Here is a 27704-nt window from a genome sequence, read left to right on the forward strand (position 1 = left end):
ACATGAAACACAACCATTTTATTTTATTTTTTATTTAGTAGCAGTAGTGATGAACCATCAAAAGATTGGCCAGGTGATGTGAAAAATTTCTATCAATTAGATAAGTCTATTGATTTTAAATGCTTTGGAATATACTTAGTATTGGATTTAGCACCAGTTAAAGAGACTGACTGATTACAAGAATCTATGCAACAGAATTATGAGAACTACATATTTGGAAAGCAACAAGACAATTACATCTCCAAATAGTTTCACTGAAAACACTTCATTGCCAGAAGAAGCTTACCACAAGAGCAGTAAAGGAAAACAGGATACCGAAAACCAAAATCCCATTTACAGCCCCGATAAACCGCTGGCTAAAGAAAAGAAGAAAAAAGAACTAAGTTAATCTTGTGTGGTACTGACTTAATTTTTGAGCCAAAGCAAGTAACAACACAGAAACAGGTCCACTACACATCACATGAAAAAAAATTCAGCATTTACAAGATTGTAAAGTGCATGCTAGCTTATTTAACTGTTTTAAGCTACAGTTAACTTCATTTCTTCAATAGTACATAATTATGGGCTTTGACTGTGACAGAATTTATTAGAAATATTGCACGTCAACTTGGAAAAGGTCATTGGCCAACAAGGCAGAGAAAATAAATCTTCTGTTTTGACTAATCGGTAGGCAATAAAAGACTTAAGAAAGGGAAGAAGTGAACTTCTTGAAATCTTGAAGCACCAGAATGATTAAAACAAGCAAGGAAGTAGCTGTTAAAGCCGTCTCTACTAGCATTCTTTGCTTTTAAAAAATTATCTGATCAGGCTTCTGGATTAGTCTAAACATTAAAAAACACATTGAAGTATATGTCACATGGGTGCGGGTGCGGGTACGGGTACGGGTGCGACATGGGTGCAGAGCAATTTCAAAAATTATTTTTTTAAATATATATCTATATATAACAATAATAAGATTGTAAATTTTAAAGCAAAAATAAAAAAGTAATTCTATTGAAGTAAAATACACAAGAGAGTCCCCTTACGGGAAAACAGATCCGAGGCAAGGGGCTCCGCCCCCTGCCGGAAAAGAAACTGAGGCAGGGGCCTCCTCTCCCTGCCGAAAAACACGAACGAGGCAGGCGGAAGAGGGAGGAGGGATATACCTGAGAGGACCGGTGCATGGGGTCGCCGGTGGATGGCGTCGCCGGCAGCTACGGTTGTCGGGGTCTGGGTAGCCGGCGAGCCTGAAGGGGACGAGGAGCTAGGGACGGGTGGGGGAGAGGGAGCGATCGGCGGGGAGAGGGAGCGATCGGCGGGGAGAGGTTTGTCGTCTGCCCCTCCCCCTGCGTAGCCTCTTAAGGGTCGGGCCCCGACTCCGATACCGTCTTGAGTCCAATCTGGGTCGGGTCCGGACCCGATCCGAGTCCAAATTAATTTTAATAAATGGACAAAAATAGACTCGGGCAAAGTTGAACGAGTCCAAAATATGGACGGACTCAGCCCCGATGCGTTGACCGTGTCCGAAGCCACACCCGTGTCGGGGCGTGTCGACGCGGGTGCGTCGACCTTTTAGCCGAGTCCGTGTGACTTAGATTGAAGTACATTAAAAGAACACATCAAATTTATATCTCAGGAATGGCAAGAAAGAAGAAATAAAATGAACTTACTATGAAACAGAAACCAAAATCATTGGTTTTCCTGTAGTTCTAGATTCCATATTGTTCAATGCATTTCCTCAATCAATCAAGCATTTTTCTTTTGTTATCTTAACAAGGTTCTAGAGGGATGCTCCTCCATGCAGATGGCCTCAGGAAAGAGGACACATTATCTCTTATGTATTAATCCTTGATGTGGAAATCTGTTGTAATAAAATGCCCAGCAATGTGACCAAGGTTAGTAAGCAACAGACATGGGGCTGAGAATATATTTGTTTGGTTCCCTATGATGAAATCTTGACCTTCTGCCAGTGCACAATGTGCCTCTATTTTCCTAATCCCTAGTGCACTATGAGAATGGAGCTTAACAAGAGATTAACTGATGTAAGATGTGCATTACAATATTGAGGTGAAAACGAACTTAGCAGATTTGAAAACTTGATGCATCAAAATGCAGACCTATTGCCTTTGGAACAAGCAAGCTACACCTTACTATAAATAGACTGACCTAGACTAACTACCAATGGTTGCCCGGATAGAAAAAGGCTGCTGGATGCAAAAATGTTTGTTTTTTCTTTTGGGTTGGTGTGTGGCCAAAATATTAAGCTGGGGTGTAGTCACTAGATGAGACAGATAAGGTTAATTGCAGAAAATGAAAACTCACAAAAGTTTCACAATATTTTCAAAATTTGTTTTATTTTTTTGTTATTGTATCTAAAACATATTTTTTTCTTATTCTTTCCTTTTTATTTAAAACATTTACATTTATTGACACTTTTTTCCAAAAATATAATTAAAACCAATTTTTTATTCTTTTGTATTTTTATATTTTTTTATTTTCCAAATGATAGGATTCTCAAAGATTTAATGAAATGCTTATAATATCTAAAGATGTTTTCTCTTGCCAGATATAGCCATTTACACACACCCACAAACCCACCTACAAACTTACCTTGCATATCAGTATAAAGCTTTCTTCAAGAGCATGGTGTAGAGTTTCCAACATCCAACTCCCCTACTTGTGGTGGAGTCCTAGGGACAATATACTAAAATCTCGAGAACAGATGAAAGGAGGCAAGATACCTTTCTAAATCTAAGAACCCAACAGTTGAGACTATTCTTCGAACAACATGACAAAGTTGAGATTGAAGTTGTTTGCATATGCTTATATGCATTAGAGATGACTTCAATAAATTCATTCTCAACTAGGAAAACATATTTATTTAATATGGTTAGATTAAAATAAGAACTTATATAGGTATGAGCCTTAAAGTATAAAAAGAAGCCAGCAGCAAATTCTAGTTTTGAAATCAGATTTTGTCTGTGAGAAAATGCTTATTCAGTCTACAATGTATCAATAACTAAGACTAACAATAGTTATTAGATAAGATATAATACTTTGTTAGCTTTCAGATTTCTGGTATAAGGACAAGCTCTAATCTATTGTGAAATTCATATTTCTCTGTAATTAGCTGACCATTTTCAATATTAGAAGCGATTCCTGTCATATTAAATACAGGTCCAGTAATTATAAATTACATTGCCGGATATCAATTGAGTTTTAGAATCATTATGAATCAATTCATAAGCCAATACCTTTACTTTTGCTAGCAGAGCCCCCCATCACCCCCACCCCCACCCCAAATCAATAATCATTTTTCTGGTATTTTTAAGGCCTTTGTTCTGGCCCCCGTACCACTTTTAACATGCAAACACCATCAAATATATTCATTACATGTAATAATAACATTATCATACAATAAATTTAAAAAATTAGATACACACAAAATAAATTCACATAGAAAAGCAAAGCAAGGATACACTGTTTCCTACAAAAGCTGGACAAAGAATAACCACTTTTTGGAGGTCAATAGGCACTTTGCTTAAATATGAATGCTCTAAGACAATGCAGTTGGAGGCCGTCCTCTTAGAAATAGACCTAAATAATAGGACACCTTCTAGTCTGAAAGAAAGTGTCTGTTTCAAGGGAATATGTGGGTTATGATCGGATTTCATCAATCCAATTTCTAATCAGATCTGATAATTGGACCCAGAGCCAAAACAATATGAATCAGGTCTGGGGATTATTTTCTTTTCAAACAATAAGAATTGGACCTAGTAAAGACCTTGCTGTTTTTACAGAACACAGAGCAAAGGAAAGAAGAGCAAACAATGATAAGGACAAAAGAAGAGAGAAGTTTGAAGATATGAACAGGAATAAAGAAAGACAAGGAGACATAGATGAATGAAGAAGAAATAACAAAAGAAAGATCAATAACTCGTTAGGATTATTTTCTCGCTCTGATACCATATGTTGACGCGGCCAAGAGGATATCCAAAGAAAGAGAGATGGGACGTCCTTATATTATGTCTCCTCGTATATTTAAGTTAATTAAGAATTACAAATATACCTCTGCAAGTTACTGAAGTTTGCATTCCTGGACACAAATACTTGGTGCATTGAATATAATAAAACATGACAGAATCATAAAATTTACAGCAGCTAGCCCATCCTCATACATAGAATCTAGCTTGGGGATTAGGGATGTTCAAGAAATGTGTAATTGCCTTCCTTTAAGTATTAGACAAAAAATGAGGGATGAAGAACAGGCACCATACCTTCCAAAATAGCATATACTACCAAAAACTGATGTAAACAGCAAGGCACTTTCCCATCTGCAATAAAATGTGCTTCGCTGACTTAATTCCATGAAGGGAAAATGTTAAGATGTACCCACTGCATATTAACACAGAACTCTTAGACATGTTATTCAATTTATGCTAGTTAAATTGGAACAAGGATTGCATACTGACTAAAAAAGAAGAGCAAACAACTATCACTTAAAAAATAATTAATAACGAAGGGTGCAACCCGAGGTTTGATGTCCTTGCATTCTTATAATTAGATGTAGCACCCCACTCCAGGTAAAAAGTGTATTCAAGATCATACATCCTTTAATATTGTTTTCAATCTATAAGCTTTCAACCAAGGAACCATAACCAACTCAACTAAATGTTAAAATATTGCTTAATCACTACAATCTACTTCATTTTCATGTCCATTCATCAGTCAGAAAATTAAGAAAGCTCAGTTTATGGAGACTAAATGGTTCAACAAACCAGTTATTTTGCAATCTTTTATGCAAACATGAATTAAGAACATTAAGCCACTAACCACAGCTGGTCAGCCTTTTTTGGCGAAAAAACTGTCCTGACCATATTTCTTGAAGAACAAAGCTTGCATAGCGATGTTTTCCACTAAATTTATTTAGAAAGTGCAAACTTAAATGTGGATAAGAACATTTGCTATTTAACTATCAGCAGAAGGCTTTGGAGTCATACAATGGCATGCTGAAGGAAGTTGCCAAAATATCAGAAGAACGGGCCACATAAGCAACAAGAAGTGCGTAATGGATGAATAGATATGACCAACTGCAAAAGAATAAATTGGGAAAGTTACAAACAGAACATATGCAAATCCCCTCAGATGCCAACTGAATTTTAATCATGGCAATAGCTAAATAATAGAAGGTGAACTATATTCAACAATTCTAAGATTATTATGAAGAAATTATAATTTTCCAATCCAGAAATGAGTCTGCTGCATCTGCATGGTTGGTGCATTATAACACATTACTCTTACATGGCTGATTTGAATTATGCTTTAATAAAGTATGTCAGTTTACACACAAACCAATGACAATTCATTGGACTACAGTCAAGTGCATTTTGCATTACTGCAAACATATAATTACACACGGATTAATGTTGAACTATACACTGTCTAACACATTAACAGCATTCTCTAATGTGGACTGGGCAGGCTGCCCAGATGATAGACGCTCAACCAACAGCTATGTTGCCTACCTGGGCACAAATTTAATTGCTAGGAGTGCAAAGAAACAATCTACAGTTGCTCAGTCTAGCACCGATATAAGCATATAGGGCCATTGCATGTGCCACAGCCGAGCTAGCTAGGATTCAATGGCTCCTAAAAGAATTGGGTATTACTCTAATACAACCACCTACTTTGTGGTGCGATAATATTGAAGCTGCCTATTTAACCAGCAATCAAGTATTCCACGCTCAACCAAACATATTTGGTATCACATTGCAAGGCAGCATCTACAAGTGTGTTATATTCCTACACAACACCAGACTGCTGATATACTTACTAATGCACTATCACCCAGGTACCTTTTTCTTTGGTTCAAATTCAATGTGAAACTAACCACGATGAGTATGCAGGGGCATATTGAGACACAAAAAAGAAATGAATTATCCAGATCCTGAAGAAAGGCAAGGATGACCTAATGTACAGCAGAGTAGCCAGTGGCACGGTTATCCAAATCTGTTCATAATGGATTCAATACTACTATCCACATCCATATCCTATCATGAAGGGTCAAGAATATAAAAGGATCACATGGTGATTTACCTAACAAATTGTATACAATCACACCCAATGGTGTATTATCTTCTAAGATAGTGATAAGGATAGAAAACTTCAGAAAATATGTACTCATACACTATATATTTCTGTTGATACCAAACTCAATACAATACGGTGGTTTGTTTTCAAGACAATCTTCTCCATCTTCATTGTGTTTTTTATCTATCATGTGCCCGTTTATTGTCCAATCCTAAAAGTAGAAGAGAATTCTTGATGCACTTCAGTACTTGACCTTCCTGTGCTTGGATTTATTTTGTGCATTGAACCAAGTTTCATATTATTCATGTGCAGACAAGACTTGTCATATGGAAGCAGTCAAACGAAGCATTACATTAAAGGGACATTAGTTAATGGATTGGTTTATAAAATAGCATGAATAATTGAAAATGGTTGCCCATTACTATTGTTGCATACTTATATACAGGTTTGTCCAGGACCCTTCAAGCTTCAAGTTAATTACTTGGTATCTTTGCAATTTTTGAGGTCAAAATATTATATCTTGGTGTAGGCAAAACAGCATAGTGCAGCTTGCTCCAGCATTGAGGCTCAATATCGTGCTACAGCTATGGTTACTACAAAAGTATCTTGGATTCAAAATATTATCACCACTTTGCACAACCCATTAGTCAGTCCTTGTTCTGTTGTGACGATTGTGGTGATGTTGCAATAGCAATAAATCCAATTCACCATGGAAAAGTATCACTCTTTTCTTGAAAAGTAGAACATGGAGTGTTTTGTCCTTATCCATGGAGAAAGATAGCTAACATTTTTAACAACCTCTCAGGTCAAACAAACATTGGTTTTTGAAGAACAAACTGTCCACGCTCATCACTCGTACAATTTGCAAGGGGCTGTTAATCATGAGATGTGCATGTAGGGGCAATATTGTCACTTCTATGAGTAATAAGGGGCAATATATGAACATTTCAATGTACATTACATGTTGGTTGCAATGTTTGTTTTATGTGTAATATTATGTGTGTATTGTGTTGTATAACCGTCCTAACTTGTCAAGGGTATAGTTGACATTCAAGTCAGACACCATCTCTATAAAAAGATTCAAACATGATAGGATGTCCGTACACACTAAGGGAGAATTCCCTTTGGCAGAAGCTTCCTCTTTCTTCCTTCCTTCCAAGTGTCTTTCTCGTGAGATTATGATACAATTATCTAGAAACATCCCATTTTACACTTCAACTGTAGACAAATTCATTCTTAATCATATGAATATACTTGTAGCTTCAATAAGCTTGTGCATACCAAGAAACTTGAACTCCTAATTTCCCAAGAGTCCGCATTGCCATTGACACCTGAAACAAAGAAACATTTTCAAATTAGTCAGAATATTATTCTTCAAATTTAACTCGTGCATTCAGAAGCCCGTGTTTTTTACACATCATGGTGACAAGACAAAATACATACATCAAATGCCATTAAGTATGTTTTTGATGCATGATATGAACCACATTTCAAATAAAACTTCATATCCTCCCAAATAGAGTTAATGAAATATCTGTTGGTAAACAAGCTACAGACTAACCTCATTGAAAGTGGCCAAAAGAACATGAAAGCATAAATCGGTTTTGTGAGCTTTTTTACAAGGCAACAGCTTTTTGAACAATGCACTTCATTTTTCTAAATATAGCCATTAATTTATAACTTGGATGGACTGTCTTATCTTGGTTCTTGAACTTCAATGACTGTATATAGGAACTAACAAAAAAGTTGTGTTTTTCCTTTGTTTTTTAATAAATTTAATTTTTTCCAAAAGTTAGTCACAATGATGTTTGGTAGACTCATACTGCATAAATAACCAGCCCATTAGGTTCTAATACAATCATGCTCTTAATGACAATATTGTGTTAAACATGTCTTAAAAGTTTTGCTACTAGTTTAACCAAGTTCCTGAAGGACACTCCTCGATTCTGTTAATAAATCCCACACTCAACTGTATACATTGTATTATGGAGTTGCTAATAATTAACATTAATACAAATTTTCAGTGGAAAAGCACAGAAAACCGTGTACTTTCTGTACAAATACAAGAAATGAAATCCTCAGCTTATGCAAGGATTTCTTTTATGTGAAATGCTTATTTTGCACGAATTCATTTCCCGAATCTCTCTCTCTCTCTCTCTCTCTCTCTCTCTCTCTCTCTCTCTCTCTCTCTCTCTCTCTCTCTCTCTCAGGGTGGGGTGGGGTTGGGAGTTGCAAGCTTGGGTGTAGAATTCGTTGGTTTCAGGTCAGAGTTTTGGATGGCATTTGCACTAATAATGTGGGTTTCTGAAACTTACAGGAGTCCTGAGCTGAATGTTTGACAAGGACCAGAAGGTTCAATCATGGTTTTTGCTATCTCTAGTGGTAATGGTGTTTCGGCCGCTACCAACATGGTTTCCTTTTCTCGTGTTTGCTGCACTGGAGTGGTTCAGGGCTTCTGTCAATCTCTGGGCACAAACAAGGCAATAGAGGAAGTGGGGGGAGGTTGCGTGGCTCTTATAACTACCAGAGTAGATTCTGATGGTAGTTGGCAGTTGTCTGGTTACCCAATCCATATCCAACCATTTGTAGCCACACTTCTGATAGTAGGTAAGTGGACGCGTATAAGCGAATTGGATTTGGATATTTAAGGATTCAATTTTGAATACAAATGTGCAATGCACAAAAAGGATTTCGCATGGTATGGTACACTTACAAACACTAGAAAGTTTATCCATGTCACGTTTCACTCTCTAAAACAAACAAATTATTTATAATCCTTGTAAAAAGCAAATGGAAGGAACTAAAGTCCTTGCAGATTTACTTTCTTTAAGGACTCATTTTCTTTGACATGTAAATGCACCCTTAATGAGCACTCAATGGACAAAAACAAAGCAAGATGGAAGGATTCAACCAAAGTTTTTCCCAAAATTTAATCCCTTTTGAAGCTAGCTTTAGATTTCACATGGTGTTTAAAAAAACAAAAGATGATAATAAAAACAGCTACAAACAACAATTGAAGAAAGAGAGTAAAGTAACAACGATTAAGCAAGAGACCAAGGTTGTGTTCAAGTCATTATCATATATTTCACAAGTCATGACCAGCCATGAATTAACCAGAAAAATAAATATCAAACATAACAATAGATTGGATGTTACCAGTGAAACACCACCAGAACCAAGTTCACACATGGTGTTGACATTTACTTCTGCAATCAACAAGCCTGTCACAACCTGCATTAACCAACAAAAAAAAAGTAATGCATGAAGCAATCAAGCATGGAAATTATTTGTTAGCAGTTGATTAGAAAAGGTTACCATATAAGCCCAGCAAAATATGCAAGTCATTGAGGAGGCAAGAAACCCAGCTTCCTGTGTCACTGAAGGAATAGCTAGTATACCAGCACCAACCTACAAAATTAGGATGAAATATATCTGATTTACACATGATAGAGAATGAGCTTTTACAGCATGAAACAAGATAAGTAGATCAATCCATAATTTATGGCATTTACAGTTCAACAGAAAAGACTTCTTGCAGTGCCATAATGCCAGTAAACCGAGAAAGAAGTTTGCTTTCTATGGCTAAGTGAATAGCGCTTTTGGATCACTCAAGAGGGTACACATTGCTATGGTGCAGAAGCCCCTTTTAACATGAAAATTATAATAATTAAGAATTTTCATACAAAATAAATTTGATTTAACTGAGTTGCAGGGTGAAGCTGGACAACATGATCAACCTTGAAAAGACAAAAAAAAAATATCCTGACACAAATGAAAGTAACCATAAGCAGTATGTTTGAGTAAAGTATGACATAATTTCCCACGTGCCCACATGAACACAACAGTATATTTTTAGCACCCCTCCTATGAACTCACAATTGGTTAATTAGGCATAATTGAACCAATAAAAGCTTTAATAAGAAATATCTAGGATCAGCATTACCTCTTTCACCGCATTTGGTAAGTGAATTAGCCCAGTTATTGTTCCTAAGATTTGCCAAAAAAATTATACGGCTTCAAATTTGTGAATAAACTTGTTTAACATGAGATGCCCCTGTTAAAATACATGTACGTATATATATACCTGATAGGGGTATTTTAGTCCTTTTACATAGTTGTTTCTAGAAACAACTATTTTAATTAGGTAGATTCTTTTTTATATTTTTTACTTTTCATTTCTTGTTATTTTCTTTTTTTTTAAATAGCATTGGGGGTCCCAACATAGAGTCGTTGGGGGCTCCCAACGACTCCATGTGGGAGCCGCCAATAGCCTCTCACTCCTCTTCTTTTGTGTATAAATAGGGGTCTTCACCCCTTGTATTGCATTGTATTCCAAAGCTCTCTCTAATAAATATTTTATTTCTTTTGCATGCTTGTGTAGCCTTTTTAGCCTTTTGTATTGTCCCTTGTGGACTTCTTACTTGTATTTCTCTTGTGTCATATTGTCCACTATTGGACTTTGTGAATGCTTTTGCATCCTTGGGTTATATTTTCGCATACTTCATTACAGCCCCTTCTATTAGAGTCCTTTATTTCAAGCAAGATATGTTCATATTAACACCTAATATTGTCATCTCATGACAATATCCGCATCTATATATATCAAGGTTATAAGTATTGTATTGTTACCCGTATCGGTAAGGCCCAAATTAAGACCATATCGTATCGTAAAATAACGGAATTTTTTAATAATTTTTTTTAAAAAATCAGAAAAAATAGAAAAAAAATTTAAAAATCATAACCACATGAAACAAACCATACAACTAATAATTGGCAATGTAAATAAAAGGAAACTACATAATTTGAACACAATTAAAACCTTAACAATATTAAATTCACATCCAGGTCATACTAAAATGCCATAAGTCATAATTAAACTATTGAGAGTTCATAATAACTAAAAACATCACATGTAACCAATGTCTTATCTGCTAATCTTCATCTCTAAAGTCTAAACTATAAAGGTCCTATTTTTTTAATAGGCCAAGAATTAGGACAGAAAATCCTCATTGTTGCATCCAACTGTCGCGCCACCGCCTCTTCATATTCAGACTGTTTTTTGGTAAGTGGGTCATCATCATCATTTGCATAATCTAGAACAATGGTTGAAAGTCTTTCTTCTTTACATTTTTGCAACCTTCTTCTTCTTTCAAGTGTTTCTAGTTTAGCAATAACATCAACATGAAAAGTGGCAGGAATAAATGGAGAATCACATGGACGTACTTTTTGACGAAGACTTGCAATATGTTGCTTAAATCTATGCATCTCACCTCTAATAATAGCACCACAAAACACACATCTCAATTATGACCCTGGTCGGGGTACACCATCCATGCTTCTGCACTATGTTACAGGGATTCGGCCAGCCGGGTGCCGCACCCGCGTCGCCGCGATGCGACGCGGGTGCAAGTGCGGCACCCGGTGCAATCAAATCGACCCTGGGTGTGGTCAATGCATCCAGGGTCTTGAGTGTCCAATTTTGGACTTAAAAAAATAAATCTCGAAGAAATGGGCTGGGAGGGGGATTACGGCAAAAAAAAATTGCCCACCCCTCCCGACCCCAACGTCTCCTCTTCTTCGTCTCCAACCCAGCAGCGGCAAGGCGACTCTGGCGTGGTGATTCCGACACGATGAGGTACGTCTCCATTCTCTCTCTCTCTCTTAATCTCTCCTTTAATCTCTCTCTCTCTCTCAATCTCTCTCCCCTCATCTCTCTCGCTCTTCACGGCTAAACCCCCGCCCCCTCTCTCTATGTACCGCTCTCTCTCCCCTCGTCTCTCTCGCTCTTCTCAGCTAAACCCCTGCCCCGCCTCTCTCTCTCTATGTACATATTTCTTCCACCCTTTCTAGCTTATTTATCTTTATTGAAGAGTATTCTGCCCTTTTTCGGTCCTTCATAACTCTATCGATCAAATGTGAATGCACCCCCCCCCCCACACACCTACCAGCAAAAAATTACTCAGAAAGTTGTATTTGGACACCAAAAACAAGGGCAGACAAACAAAACTCATTTATGGAGATAATGAAGTTTATACTTACAACGACAATCAACATATCAAGTGAGTTACTTATTTCAGGATGCAAAGCATGTACCCCTTCAAAAATTGCCTGCCCAAAAGAGGAAAATAAACCCAACATTTACATGCGAGAGTTTAAAAAAAATATTGATCTCTTTCACTTATAAATGCCTAACTTTTTTTATGCTTCATCTTTCATGGTCAATTTATGATGCCTTGCAGAATACAATGTTACTGCTCGGCTTGGCGGGGTTGATGTACATTTAATCTCTATGCACACTTTTTTTTATCATGGTGACTCATTGAACTTTATCATACTGATGTGGTTATTTCTCAAGTGTTAAGATGTTATATACCACAATCACATGTTACGATGTTATCATACTGGAGATTATTGTAGATTGTTAATTTGATTTATTGCATGCATGATGATGAATTGATTTGATGATATTACGATAATTTTTTTTATTTCATTAGTGTTACTGTTAACTGTTAAATGTTAAAAATTATATATATATATATATATATACCCTCCCGCACCCTCGCACCCAAGTTTTTTTAAAGTGTTGCATCGCCGCACCCGCACCTATATGACAGCTTATGCAGTATCGTCATGCAGGATCATCTCTATGTGAAGACGATATCGAAAGATCTAAAATAAAACATAATCAATTAACCACCAAATAAAATTATAAGCATATATACAAATATTCGACAACAAGTTTATACACACATAACAAACTTAAGTCCTAGCAGTACGAATGTTGACAACTGCGACATTTGCCTGCTCGACTAAATGTTGATGAGTCATAGCAATACAAATGTTGAGTTGCGCCCCAGGGGCAGTCTTAAGAGGAAAAAAGTTCCTAATAGATCTTCTAGCTCCACCTCCTCTCGAAAAACTCCTCCTCCTCCTCTTTCTCCTCTTCTTTTTGTAACCGTGGTGGCACTACTACTAGCATCAACCATACTTTTTCCCAAAAAAACTCAATAAGAAGCAAGAAATAGGGATTTTTTACCTTAACCCACTTCCTTGAGTGAAAAAAGGGTGAAAATGCACTCTTACTTGAGAAAATCGCAAAAGCCCTCTCCCTTGAGCACGAATTGTCCCCCTCTCACAACTCCTAGGACGCGTGGGCTCCCCTCTAATGGCCTCTACACAAATAAAGAAGTCGGCCCTCAGGAGATCTTTAAAACCCAAAACTATAAAATTACGATTCAGACACTTTTAAGTGTGTCGAGCCAGTATCGTATGATAGGTCATATTGTACCGTATCGTATAATACGGGCCTGTATCATATGATACATACGATACACATGTATCGTACAATACAGTACGATACTTACAACACTATTGTATATATATATATATATATAGAGAGAGAGAGAGAGAGGCTTTTGAGAGGATTTTTAAAATTGCCCACCTTATGAATCATTTTGAGATCATCAATACAAACCAAACTATTATAAATGCTAGACTTTAAATGTGTATTGTTTTTTTTCACTTAAAAATTAAAATAGAGAAAAGATTATTCTGTTGTGCATTTAATAACTAGCATTTATGACAACCTTTTCATCTTGGATATATAAAAGAGGGGTCATGCGACAAATGTGTGTCACATATAATAATGTCATATGACCAGTATGTGCACAGATGCACATGCATACACACACATATGCTTGCATACATGAGCATCCAGATGATGATGACTCAAAGAAGTCAGATGTGAGTTATATATTAGGGACATTGTTGTAGAGTGCAACGAGTAACATACCGTGGTGCCAGCAACTAGAAATACAGCACTACTCAGGCTCCCTAGGAATCAAAACAAACAAAAAAAGAGGATAACGTCATTGATGAAATAGCAAGTCTTTTTAATGATGATAGTCAGAAACTATAAAATACTAAAAACAAAAAAGACAGTGATGACAATAAGCAATCCCGTGTTTTTTACTTTTCATGGATAGCAAGCTATTTCACAAGGATGCAGATGTGGGAACGGGGCACAAAGTGAATATGCTTGGTACAATTCAGTAATATTAAAAAATTAGGACATGGGGGCACGGCTGTACACAGACATAGATATAAGTATGTGTGTATGTGTATAAAACAACAATTCTGAATCACTACAATAACTTCAAATAATGAAAGTAAGTTGAATTGAAATGTAATGTAATTGATGACAAATTTTAAAACAAAAAAGCATTCAAATGAATATGAAATACATAAATAAGATCATAAAAGAAAAACAGATAAAGTTAATGACACAATGTTGACTGTGTTGAAACTGGTTTAACTGTGCTCATGAACCATCATGTTGTATTCATGAAGTGTCCGAGTGTCGTGTGCTGTCGACATGGGATACGCATGCTAAGTCAAGTGTCTGTGTGATATAGATAGCAAGGAGATGGCCCTAGTTAAACAAGAAAATTTGAGCATGAAAAATCTGAAATTCTGTAAATTGCAAAAGCAAAGGGATTCATGTGTCTCACAAATACCAATAATAGAAATAAGATACCAGCAGTGGTGAGACTTGAACCACGATCTTGAAGAAATTATTGTTTGATGACTGACTCATCATTCCATCTTCATGGGAATGCAAACATCCACAAAAATAATGCTCATGCTCCTACAATTATTATGGTTTTATCCTTCCAACACATTTCAACAAATATGATTAGCCAGATCTAGCCTTCAAAAAGGTCAATCAGCCAGCTTGAACCATGTGAAAATCTACAAATATTTTACTTCCATATTTAGTAACATAATTGGCTGATAACTCGAGATCTATTGAACAGTGAACCATGTTTTGTCAAACAGAAACATCCTAATATCATTTGGCTGATTCATAACGTGTATGGCAAGAGCCACTTCTGCTTTTTCTATGCCCGTTGTTTAAATGAAGGTAGGATGCTTAGACATAACATTAAGCACGGGCCCAATGCACATTCTAGCAAATGAGACTTTTCGAGTAGTCTTTGGTTCACTGAGTTATGCTTAGTAGCAAATTGAATGTATCACATGAATTACAGGCTGGAGAAATTAAAGCATGTTCATTGTTGTGGAATGAGAAGCCTTCATATTTTAATGCATGTATTTGATTTAATCGGTCTCTAGCATTTATAAGGTTGCACAAGCCTCTTTTAGTTCCTCAAACACTAACATTTTCTAAGAAGCCTAAGAATAGAGCCTCCTGCCACAACTCATTTCTCTTCTAACAAATGCGTTGAGCTATCACTCTCTAGTGCTTCAAGGTGTGTTCTTGTTTGTAATCTACCCTATTGAGAGGCGTTTGCCTGCGTCGATTACGGAAGAACGGGATAAGACGGGCTATTGGATGGTGCTCCACAATGGAATATCCCCGCTATCCCGCGCTTTCCGATATCTGGGTTCATCTAAACTCTAAACACAGCCTACGGTGCTTCCAAAGATGCCATGTTTATTGTTGAAGTGTCACCTCCAAGGCTATGTAATCAATTTCATCTCGGTAGGCAAACCCCCAAATACTTCAATTGATCACCTCCAAAGCACATCAATTTTGGGCAATCTGAAAAACGTGTTCCGAGCTTATCCTCCAAAGTCCAAACCCATTAATCGGAATTGTTTCTAAGTCGAAGAGCTTGAATCCATATTGTGCCTGACAATGTTTCAGGAAAACGGAGTCGACGAGAGAATTTTTCAAAGGAATTCTCCGCGTTCGAGCGAAAATCTAAGAAGCATTTGTCCAGATACCCACATATTTCTCCAAATCAGAAACCAACGGATAGAATAATGGATGGAATCGCGGAAGAAGGGTAGCAGATTGTTACCTGGTTCCCTTTTTAGGGTAACTTGGTTGAGATTGGAGAAGAGCCTCTCCACCTCCTCCGTCTTCCCTCCTCCTCCTCCAGAGTCTTCTCTTCTTCCCTCTCCTTGAGATGAACATTTTATGGCCTTCAAAAGAGATGGTCGCGGAACTGAGGAACCACGACGCCCGCGGAGACGAAGATCGCCGAGAATACTTCTTCGGTGAATCTGTGCATTCTGAAACAGAGGTGGAGGACACCATGCAGAGAGAGAAACTGACATCTCTCTCTCTCTCTACTGGTTTTGTTGTTGTACAGGGGAGCTTTGAAATGTTTCCCGCGGATAAGGCAAGGTCGGTTTATCATTCCAAGGATAAGGCCTGCGAGGAAGCCTCTGTTTGGGAACGGGTATTTGGAAAGTAAATGCCAAATACAACGGCAGGGCAAACGTCGAATGTAACGGCCCGTTTAGATGATATTTTTTATTTTTTAAATGTCAAAAGCACAATAAAATTTTAAAATAATGTCTTCCACTTTCTTTTTATAACTTTTTATATAAAAACAAAATTTTATTTTCATGCATTCATCCTCAATCTTTTTTTTTAACTTACCAGCAAAGGAGGGGTAGTCCCTCGTGGGATTCAAACACGAGACTGGTCGCTTATTAATTGATCCCGGCCTTATAACATTTTGCAAAACAGTCTCTGCCTTATGGCATTTTGCAAATCAGTCCTAGTCCTCTCCTCTAGCCTTTCTCATCCTTATTACAAACTGATCCATCTTTCAACAGCTGTTAGTTTGACCATAAATCTTTTTTTGTTAGGCAGACCCACCAGTTATTATTCAAAGTACCACTGGGGTTTGAACCTGCAACATCCCACCACTGACAACTCCTACCAACCAAGCAGAGTCCCTGTTGGTTAGTTTGATCATAGTTAGCTGGTCACCAAAATACCCTTCATCAAATAATTCACATTTTATAAATTGGTCTTCCTACAATGGCAGAACTATCAATTTGCCTGACCCTTCATATCAATTAATGACAGGAAAGCTAACAGATGTTAACTTAAGGACTGCTTTGAAAGGGTTAGTGAAAAGGCAAGGACGGATTTGCAAAATGGCATAAGGCAGAAACTATTTTTCAAATTGGTAATAAGGCAGAGACCCATTTGCAAAAAACTTTTTGTTCTTCAGTGAAATGTTGGGTGTGAACTAATCAAAAATAAAAAAAAGAAGACAGTCAACTGTCAATTTCCAACCATCAACTATATAGTTGGAAAAAGTATCAGAAAACCTAATTTTTTCTCTCTGTTTTCGATTTGGGCTCCGTTTAGAAGGAGTCCGGATCGGGTGCAATATGATTGCACAAATATTTGTGCATTAAGCACCTGATTGCCCTCCATCAGGCCTTGGGCCCCACAAACTGTCTATCCCCGAAAGGGTGGTCAGGTGCTTAATGCACAAATATTTCTGCAATCATATGGCACCTGATTTTTTCAGTTTTTAAAGCTGGTGTTGGAAAGAAGATGAGAGGTGTGATGAGAATGGAATTGTAAAATACATCTTTGGGAAGTGGTACTTAAAAAAAAAAAACTCATTCACTTTCTTCTCCACTCCCTTCACCTTTCACATCTCTCAAAACCTAACTTTCAAACATCAATGAGGTTAAATGGGGTAAGAAGCGTTTGTTAACTTCCCATCGCCAGCTACCAAACAGAGCCTTGTTTTCATATAAGGGCATTTCCTGACAGTTCACCCAAATGACTGACAGAAAAAAAATATACATGTAAATATAGAAATTTTGAAATCTGAGTGTGCACAGTGAGTTAGGAGAAAACTGAAAGATTGTAGAGAAATGAGAGAGGGGGCAATCTTGTAAACGGCCTTCTTCAAGGAGGATATGCACTTGAATTGTTGATGCAGTGCATAGGGGCTAGGACTTAAATAGCCCTCCCCTGAATAGTCGCTTTCCCAAGTTTAATATCATTTATTTTGTGTTTCTATGAGTTACGAGTACACCATATATGGGGCTCCTTGAATTCTCTTGTGAGCCCATATAGTTGTCACATTGGATCATTTTCAAGATTCAATATCTCATTTAACCATATGAAGCGAATAAGCATATTATATATTAATTGGATAATTTATGCATCATATATCACATATAGCATTTCATGACAAAACATGCATCAAATAAGCCAGCACAATTATTTTGGTTATATAAATATTTAAGTATGATATGTTTTTTCACATGCTATGGATTATTTTTCTACATGTGTGGGTTTTTCATCATCCATTTATAAGGTTTTCATATATCCTATGTGTTATATACCACATAGTTATATTCATTTTCAAGTATAATGATTTTCACACATGTTATGAGTTATTTCTTACATAATTATATGCATTTTTTTATTATTTTTAAGTATGATTATTTTCACACATGTTATGAGTTATTTCTCACATAGTTATATGACATTTTCATCATCATATGAACCATAATTTTTTTCATATATAGTATGGATTTAGCCATGTCATTATCTTTTCATGCATTCATTTCACATAACAATGAGTTTATTATCATGTCACAATTTAAATTATAACTCTTAATATGCAATATTATATTCAAACAAATACATCATACGTGGGATTTACTTTCTTAGTTAGTACTACGTTCTTATAGCTCTTTCATAATCATACCATTGAACATCATCATGTCCACATGCATATTAGTAAAAGTACTATAAATTTTCATCAACTCATGGATTCATGATAAATTATGATTTGCCCAAAAATGATAAATACTTTCACTTTTCAAAAATTTCATCATAGTCAATACTTCCACTAAATCCAACATGATTAAACTCTCATCAAGTTAGCCTTCACCTAATCATTATAGATTGATATATCTAAATAATCAATCATAAATATGATTAAAAAATATAAATACCACTATGTTGCATACTATGCATAAAGCTTTTAAAATATGAAAATATTTTTTCGTGCATTTATACAAACAAACCATATGAACATGATTTATAATGACTATTTATCATCATATGCAAATTAATATCCACATGCATATAAATAATAATCAGTTATCACTTTTCTAATGCATTGCAGTTAAGCAATATCTGTGTTAAGGCATCACAAACTAGAAGCAATATGCATTAAAATTAAAATATAAGTCATCATATCCATATTCAATTTAGATATGCACCAGATCCATAATCAATGAGATATCATTTTCTGTGTTAATTACCATTTGGATATGTTAAACATTATAAGCTCATTCATTTTTCAAAGCTTTAATCTTATCAAACATTATAATAAGCAATCAAACTACAAACCTGTGAACATATAAGTTCAGATCCATTACCGGATCCAATCAAAGGACTATCCAAATTCATTGGGTTTATATGAGTTCATATTCAAAACTGACTTGAGATGTGATCATCAAGTTCACCATGATTCATAGTGAAAAATAAATCTCCATGTAAGCATATATAGCTCAAGCAAAACCATGTGTCGCATAAGATTTGTCTATTGTCCAAATCTATATCCTTAGGTTTCAAAATCAAATGAATTCATACTTCATACCAGACATTATACTTTTCTTGATCCATCACCAGATTCATACAATAAGAGAACCCAATAAAGAACTATCTAAAAATTATACATGCATCAAAACATTCATAGTCTCATATAACCAAGTTAAATAAAATTGAATGTCATTATACTAATTTAGAAACATAATAGATTCATATATAATAAGATCAAAAAGAATATCCATAGGCACATGCAATGCAATTCTATAAAACATTTTTAAATCTCATAGTGTCAATATGGATCTAACTCACATGTATCATGTATGTCAAATAGGTTCAACCATATCAAACCAATTTAGTTTAGTTTATGATTATAATGGTGTTGCCTAGATTCAAACTCATTCAACTGGATCTATTTATATTTATTCAAGTTTAACCAGATCCAATATATTTTATCGGATCCAACCAAGTATATTAGAATACTACATGTTCCAACTTGATCCAATTTGCTCTCATATCAGCTTTATTGATCCAAGCATCAGATCCAATAATATATTATCCAATCCAACTTAATCCATCATAAAAACTGGATCAATATTATGTCATACTGAATCCAAATATTAATAGGATTCAAACATGAGCAACATATAAACCATATAAAAATAATATGCAAATATACAAAGCATTTCAGGATTCACCCCTTGTGCAAGGTTTTTGGGTTTGCCACCCATCTGATTGAGGAGATTCCTTCACTCCTCTAACGCTGGTTGTTGGGTTCAGTCGACCAGTGGGTTTTTCGATCAAGGAGAAGATCATCTCTGCAAGAGTTTCTTTGGTGCAGGACATGACCATCCTGCGGGCCACAGATCAAGACCATCCTGTGTAGGAGTTTCCTTTGCTTGCAGCCTCCCCCTTCGGTGTCAAGCATGGTTGTTCAAAGGAGATACCCCTCTCTGCACTGAGTTTTCGTGCACACCTCTTATGCTTTGATACCATTATAGGAATTTTAGGATCGGGGTATGCACAGTGAATATAAACTACCTTCTTTAGGGTGGATTTATACACAAATCGTTTTTACAGTGCGCAAGGGCTGAGGCATAAATTGCCCACCCCTGGGTAGTCACTTCCCCAACCTGAATGAGATGTTTAATCATCCGCTTTGTGTTTCTATTAGTTACGAGCCCACCATAAGTGTGGCTCCTTAGATTCCCTTGTGAGCCCATGTGGCCACATTGGATCCTTTCCAAGATCCAACAGTAAAATAGAGAGAGATGACACTTATGGGAAAAAAGGTCTTTGACACAAATGAATGCATGAAATAATGGTTTTGGTAAAAACAGTTTTTTTATCTTTTCATAAGATCATTTGAAATGTCAAAACTATTTTTTCAATACCAATTTTTAAATATTGAAAGAGGCAACCAAGCATGTTTTTATTGTAGTTTGGTTTTAAAATCCTAATTTCGGGTGTCATCAATAGCCCATAAGATTCTAAATTCAATGGATTTCGTGTTTCCATCAAGCTCTTTTTTATAACTGGTAATTGGGATAGGAGTTTAAGCTTTTGGTAAAAAAATGTCCAACTACCTTAAAGGCAGTTGAGTGGAGTAATGACCTCGGAGAGGTAATTTATGCATTTGAGAAAGGAGGTGAGATCGTCTCCCCTTTGTATTGGCACTATACCTCCTACAGGTGGTAGCTGCAAAATCTATGAATTAGCAGCAGCCATTATTTTAGATAGACAAATTTTGTATTGTCAAATCCCAAACAAAGACTTAGTTCTTAAGACAACTTTAAAGATTCAACAAATAAGGCCTGTTTGAGAGTGTTTACTAATTAAGGCTCTATTTTGAGAGCTGGTACTTGAGAAGGAAATGCCAAACATAAGATTTTCCACTCTCAAGATTTAGGTTTTCATCAAATTGGAATTTTCGTTAGAAAGCCCTTTTAGGCTCTGTTTGGGAGCTGGATATAGGGAGTTAATAAATGCTACCTACCCCCATTTACCCTATTGATGTTTGGAAGCCAAGTTTTGAGCAATGTTGTCAGTATCGGTATCGGCTCTGAATGGTTTGGCCATTTCTGCCGATACGATGTGTAACAATACTAATATCATTGGTTTTTAGAGATGGGAAGGATGACAAGAGTGGAGATGGGCCTTTTCAACTAGACTGGCGACTCCACTCTCATCGTTCATTTTCTTTTCCACTCCCATCACCTTTCTCAACTTCTCTCCAAAACTGACTCTCAAACAGAGCAAGATTCAGCCAGGGTTGGCATGTGGATGCCAACTACCGAGCATAACCATAGTTAACTTGACAAACTTTTTCAACTTTAAGAAGTTTAAGACTTAAAATGGCCCCCCAAATTTTTTTTTGAAAGGCAAGCTCTTGGCTTAGGCAGACCCCCCTACCAGTTATACAACAATGCCATTGGGATTTGAACTTGCAACGTTCCAACACAAAGTGACGTATACTAGCTGCTCCTACAGATAATCCACCCCCCCCCCCTTGGTAAAATGGCTCAATTTCAAGCTATGCCACACACACTTTTTTTTTTTTTGACACTCAAGTCATGCCTCCTTGTATTGATTCATGTGGAAGACCCAAAATGAATTTCTTTTTTGGTTCATATCGCTGACCCCAATTGTTTTGGGATGAAGGCGTAGTTGTTGTTGTTACTCAAGTCATGCCTCCTTGTATGCTAGTTATATTGAAAACTTCATAAAAAGGAGTGTATCACTATTAATTTCATATTTACTTCAAGAAAAAAAGAAAAATAAATGAAAGATTAAAGGTGGTAATAGGATGATGATAGAAAACAAAAATAGGATGATGGTGATGATGGCAGTGATGACGTTGCCTTTTGCTCTTAATTTATAAAATGGGCCTCATGTTTCTGAATTTTCTGATATGGGGCCTTTGTTTTCTAATAACTGTCAAATAGAAGCATACCTTTATTATTTTTTTTAAAGGTAAGCTGGGGTTAGGCAGACCCCTACCAGTTATACAATGGTACCATTGGGATTTGAACTTGCAACGCCCCAACACAAGGTGACGTGCACTAGCTGCTCCTACCAAACAAGAAGAGCTCAGATTAAACCACAAGTCAAATTACAATAATAACCTTCATGATCAAATGATTAAAATATTTAACTTTTTTCTATTTATAAGGTTGAGTGAGTATTTTTCAATTTCAAAGAACAAAATAAGAAACCAAAAGAGAGTCACATTTTCAAGATGACGATGTCTACCGGAGGTCTCCATTTGACAAATCTATACCCTATTTCTGGAATTTCAAAAAAAGTGTGAGCCATTTATGAAATTAGGGGCAAAAAATTGGCCCATAAATGAAACTTTCCCTTGTTTTCATAAAAACAGTGAAAGAAAGATAAAAGTGCCCAGTCATGGGTGATTATGTTAAGAACCCAAACTGGATCAATCACAGGCAAATGAAAACCATTACTGCATAACTAATTGGTTAAACCCTGGAGAATACTCACGATCATATTGATTCCAAACAAAGCCTTTTTCTTTAAGATAAAGACAACCACTACAAAACTAAATCATGCATTAGATCCATTCCAACACTCGCAATTCCTTGCTCCACCAGAAGGGTTTGGAGAAGTGGATCATTAAAGCAATGATAAAATGAAAAACTAAGCAGTAGGTTGAGTTACGATGGGACAACTGGTTGGAATTGGTGGTGGTGGTGGTGGTGTTAGGCACTAGTGATATAGAGAAATAGATAATAGTTGTTGAGAGAGAAAATTAAATATTTAATTAACGAAAAATAACGGTACTATCCTTGCAAAATGGCATGCTTTTTGAAATACTTAGCATTTTTATAAAATTCTCTACATATCCAAAATCATCGATGCCTGACCTTTTTAGAATATTTTTGCGCTTTGCACATGTGAACATGTTGAGGTTCGTGTGTTATATAGGTACGATCAGTGGCAGAGGCAGAAGTTTTTCGTTGGGTGGGCAGACTTCGGGTCTCGGGGACAATGCTATGGTCTTGAAGGACGATCCTGCTTGGAAGGGATCAATAAGGAACTATTTGAACGTGTTCAATTTTTCAATTCGAATTTAGTAGCATTCCCCATTAACTAGATTTATTAGCGATGTAACTGAAATACAAGAACGAAGGATACGGAGTCCTATGGTAATACGATAAACAACAATCTGCCCCCTAATAACCAAAATGTTTAAAATAACCTTTACTCGTTTACACCCACTAAAAGTGAACCTCTTCAATTATGTGTTTTCTCCCACAGACAAAGATAAAAAACCCACAATCCATATACGAGTCTTGTTCACTTACCAAAGCCTAAACATGATATAGAATTCAACCACAGTTTTTGGATTTTCAATATCTAAAAATAAAAAACTATTCTCATATATGTCACAACAATATTCACATTGAAATCTCTGAAATTGTTACCCTAAAATGAACTATAGAGACAAATGAATTGAAACAAAGTGAGAAGGGTTTACCTTGAACTTCCGGAGGCGGTTTCACCATCGAAACAACAGTCAAATTGCCGGTGTTGGGAAAACCAACGACCGGTAGGGAAGCAGAATGCTGCATAAAATCATCCATCTTTCTGTCCTCGTCGACGCCTGCAGACACTGTTTTAGACACCCAACGAGGCGAGGGCTCCTCCGAGAACTCAATCAACAGAACACTCTCGGTCATGCTCGAAGGCGAAGCCAGTGGCGACATGCTCAACAGATAGTCTGGCACTTTGTAGCTCCCAACATGTAGGTTGTTGCTCGGCCTCCGACGAGGCGACAATGTCATCGAGACAGGGACCTCCCACGCCGCTGCCTCCACAGAATGTCGGGGAGGCGGGATCATCACCGGAGAGAGCGTGTTCCCGGTCAGAGACATAACACAGATCGACGGCACGACTTCCTCCGCCACGGCGGCATCAGGGGCAGAGCGTACATGGTCGGAGGCCGTCACGAAACCAACTTTGCGCACCTTCGGGTTGATGACCACCCGCTCACCCTTCCTAGCGTCCATGGAGGTTGCTCTCTTTCCACTCTTCAATCCCCTCTCAGAACCAATCAGAATCCTTCGAAACCATCTCTACAAATCCAGCAAACAACAAAACCCTAAAATCGAAACTCCAAAACTAGGGTTCTGCAGACAAAAAACACCAGCAGCACTGAGTCGAGTTGACTCGACCGAGTCCCGAGTCGACTCAGTTTCTAATTCTAGGGTGGGCGACCGCCCACCCATGCCCACCTCTGGCTCCGCCGCTGGGTACGATGTATGAAGTTTGCTCACAATCTTTCAATAAAAAAGAGTTTTGGTGAATATCTGTAAATACAGTACGATATTCACAAATACAGTAGGATCTTCATGAATATAACCTGTAAGCCTCACTTAAGTAAATTGCAACACTCTGATATGGGACCTTTGAAGTCTGAGTTTGTGGGTATTACTTTCCAGAGAAAAATACCAAAGTAGTGCACAAAAACATGTCACTACAAAATTTTTTTCTAAATAAACTACCATCAATTAAATTCAAATAAAGAAATCTCACGTAAGCCACAAAAGTTATATCATCCAAATGAGGCATCCCTTCACAAGTTCAATAAATAAAAGAAGAAAAAGAAACTGATCTACCGAAAGACGAGGCCACCTACGTTCTGAAGAAGGCTGACAACGTCCTAGCATCAAGTTCTGTTTCATAAAGTCACACGGAACCTACAATTGTAATAATGGACAGTGGGTCCACAACTTAGTAAGTAATAAATTACAAGCAGAATAAATTAAGATTTACAATTGTAGTGGGTTCTAAGCCCCTAATCCTATTTTAGTTTTTGATCACACAATGAACACATGTTTATGTCTTTTACCTCCCCAATTTCTTACTCGATTCTCACAAGTTAGCATTCTCTCGATGCTAATCACTATCTACTTTGCTTATATCAACAACAGACTATTATTGGCATAGCAACCCGCGTAGAATATCCCAATTCTATAGTGTTGATCAGACTATGAACTAGTCTCTTTGTCTTTATCCACTGTAATGTAAGACCCTCGATAGCAAACCGGCAAGTCAGTAAGTAGAGTTATACATGTTCTAATGTTTTGTAAATCATGCTACATCTTAATCTAATTCTAGAGTCCAAAATCTCTCGGTGAAAACAAAATCCCCTAGAACATATATAATATGCATCTCATGCATTCAAATAAAGTCTCTCTCGAATTCATACTCATTGTCTTTCAATAAGTATTCTCAAGAGACATTCTTAATCAAGCATTCTCAAGGGACAATCATAAGGATTTTGATATTCATCAACTTTCTAAGAATGCAAAGATATAGTCTCTCTACATCTATAAATCCTAAGGGCACCGACAAAGGAGGCACTTACATTGATGGCCATCAGGAAGTCATTTTCACTAATCACCCCCCCCCCCCTCGATAATTTATGGGGTTTTAGCATGCTAAAGTATTTCAAGTCACAGTAGCATGACCATAACTCGTATGAGATTCAATATCTCATCTCAAGAGTTCTACTCTCATGCATGTATTTTTAAGTTCTTCACAAACTCAAGTATGTATTTTATCTAAAATACAATAACTCAATACATGCAACATATGCTAAAGAATCACAAATACATAAAATCATTTATTGTATCAATGCTAATTCATATGCATTCATTCTATAATCTCAAGAAAGGTGCACTTCTAATATGTAATTAGAACACAACTGTGATCTCAAATAAGCATGATTTTATGTAGTCTAATTCACAAGTGCATCAACATACAATGTATTATTAACTAAAATGCTTATAATTTTTTCTTACCTCGAATGCAAACATTGTACTCTAGTTTGCAGTCGAGTCTCTTATAGCTAAAAAAGTAAGATCTGATCATCACACAATTATGTTCATATTAATAAACAAACATTCCTTATACTTTATCAAAATTATCAACATACCTCTTTTTGAGGTGGTCTGTCAGACCTCAATTTTTTTGCCTCTGCTTTGGTCATAACCATAGAATAGGCAAATTTTTCTCTGCAATACAAATCCAGCGCACCAAATCTCACTCAATTTTGAGTTTGGGGTGCAAAGTTATACTCATTTTATTAACTTGATATCAGGTCACACATACAAGGGTAATTTGATCATTTCAACTCACTACGATCTGATCTGACTCAATCCAAGTAAGACCGAGCTTGATTTGAGTTTAGAACACTAGGTTTACTCAACCCAGACTGGACCCAATTGGGTTTGGGTTCAGATCTTTCTTAACTTCTCTAAATTCCATATTGGATTCGTTGACTAAGTGATGTAAATTCATATTCAATTAGGTATAACTGGACTGGATCCAAACTGTTTCAAGTGAGAACAAAATAGGATGGTTCAGTTTTGTGAACAGACTAGACTAAAATCAGTTCAGTATCAATCAAGAACAAACTGGACTGGATTCAGTTTAGTTGCAGTCAGGATTAAGAACTGATCCTATCTAGAACAGACTAGACTCGATGTAGTTCAGTTCTGGTCAAAAACAGACTAGACTGGATCCAGTTTAGTTCCAGTCAAGATCCTGAACTGATTCACCTAATCACAAACTGGATCCAAACCCAGTTATGACCTGAATCCAGAAATGATCTTTATAGTTACATACTGGATCTAAACCTGATCCGTCTGGTTATAGACTGGATCTAGACCAAGTTCTAATCTAGACCCAGACCAAATTTTGATCTAGATCTAGGACTGATTTGTCTAGTTATAAACTCGATCCAGACCCAGTTTAGTCTGGGTCTGGTCCAACCTCGACAAGTTCAGATCAACTAGGTCAAACAGGACCTAGACTTTGTCTAGTCTAGTTTAATCCAGACCCAAAAGAAAGAAACTGAGACAAGGCTCAACATGTGTCAGTTTTTTTTTTTATATATATACATTGACCAGTCTCATTCTAGCTGGACTCGGACCAAGTCAACCTCAGTCAGACCCTTTAACACTTGTGATTTTTTAGAGTATTTTTAAGTATAAAAATAATATTAATAAGAATTTTATGTGAAAGAAATATAAAAATGCAAATTAAGTCTAAGTCAAATTATAAAAGATGTTTCATGAAGAATTAAAATTTTATTTCAGTGAAATTCATATTTTAAATTAAATTTAAGAAAAAAGAGAAATTAATAAATTAATTGGTAAATTGAATCTAAATGAATTCGAATATAATTTTAGGTGAATTTAGGTTTAATTTAGATTTGGATGTAATATAGTTTATTAAATTAGAATTTGGTTTTTGT

The 27704-nt window shown here is 36.5% G+C and overlaps 1 protein-coding gene across 1 annotated transcript in view; it reads right to left on the reverse strand.

Moving 5' to 3' along the window:
- The window catches only part of LOC149829055 (Tryptophan/tyrosine permease), a 40899-nt gene extending 24676 nt beyond the window's left edge, over positions 1-16223 (reverse strand). The window contains exons 1-8 of the mRNA XM_090017884.1: positions 15897-16223; positions 13862-13902; positions 9385-9477; positions 9226-9300; positions 7351-7400; positions 4980-5069; positions 4257-4313; positions 287-356 (exon numbers count right to left, since the gene is read on the reverse strand). Coding sequence (XP_089874010.1) covers positions 287-356; positions 4257-4313; positions 4980-5069; positions 7351-7400; positions 9226-9300; positions 9385-9477; positions 13862-13902; positions 15897-16155 — 735 coding nt within the window. The 5' untranslated portion in view covers positions 16156-16223. The remainder of the gene's footprint in view (positions 1-286; positions 357-4256; positions 4314-4979; positions 5070-7350; positions 7401-9225; positions 9301-9384; positions 9478-13861; positions 13903-15896) is intronic.
- Between the last annotated feature and the right edge of the window lie 11481 nt (positions 16224-27704).

Source organism: Nuphar pumila, chromosome 9, assembly GCF_984573655.1.
Source record: "Nuphar pumila chromosome 9, dmNupPumi1.hap1.1, whole genome shotgun sequence".
Lineage (NCBI taxonomy): Eukaryota > Viridiplantae > Streptophyta > Magnoliopsida > Nymphaeales > Nymphaeaceae > Nuphar > Nuphar pumila.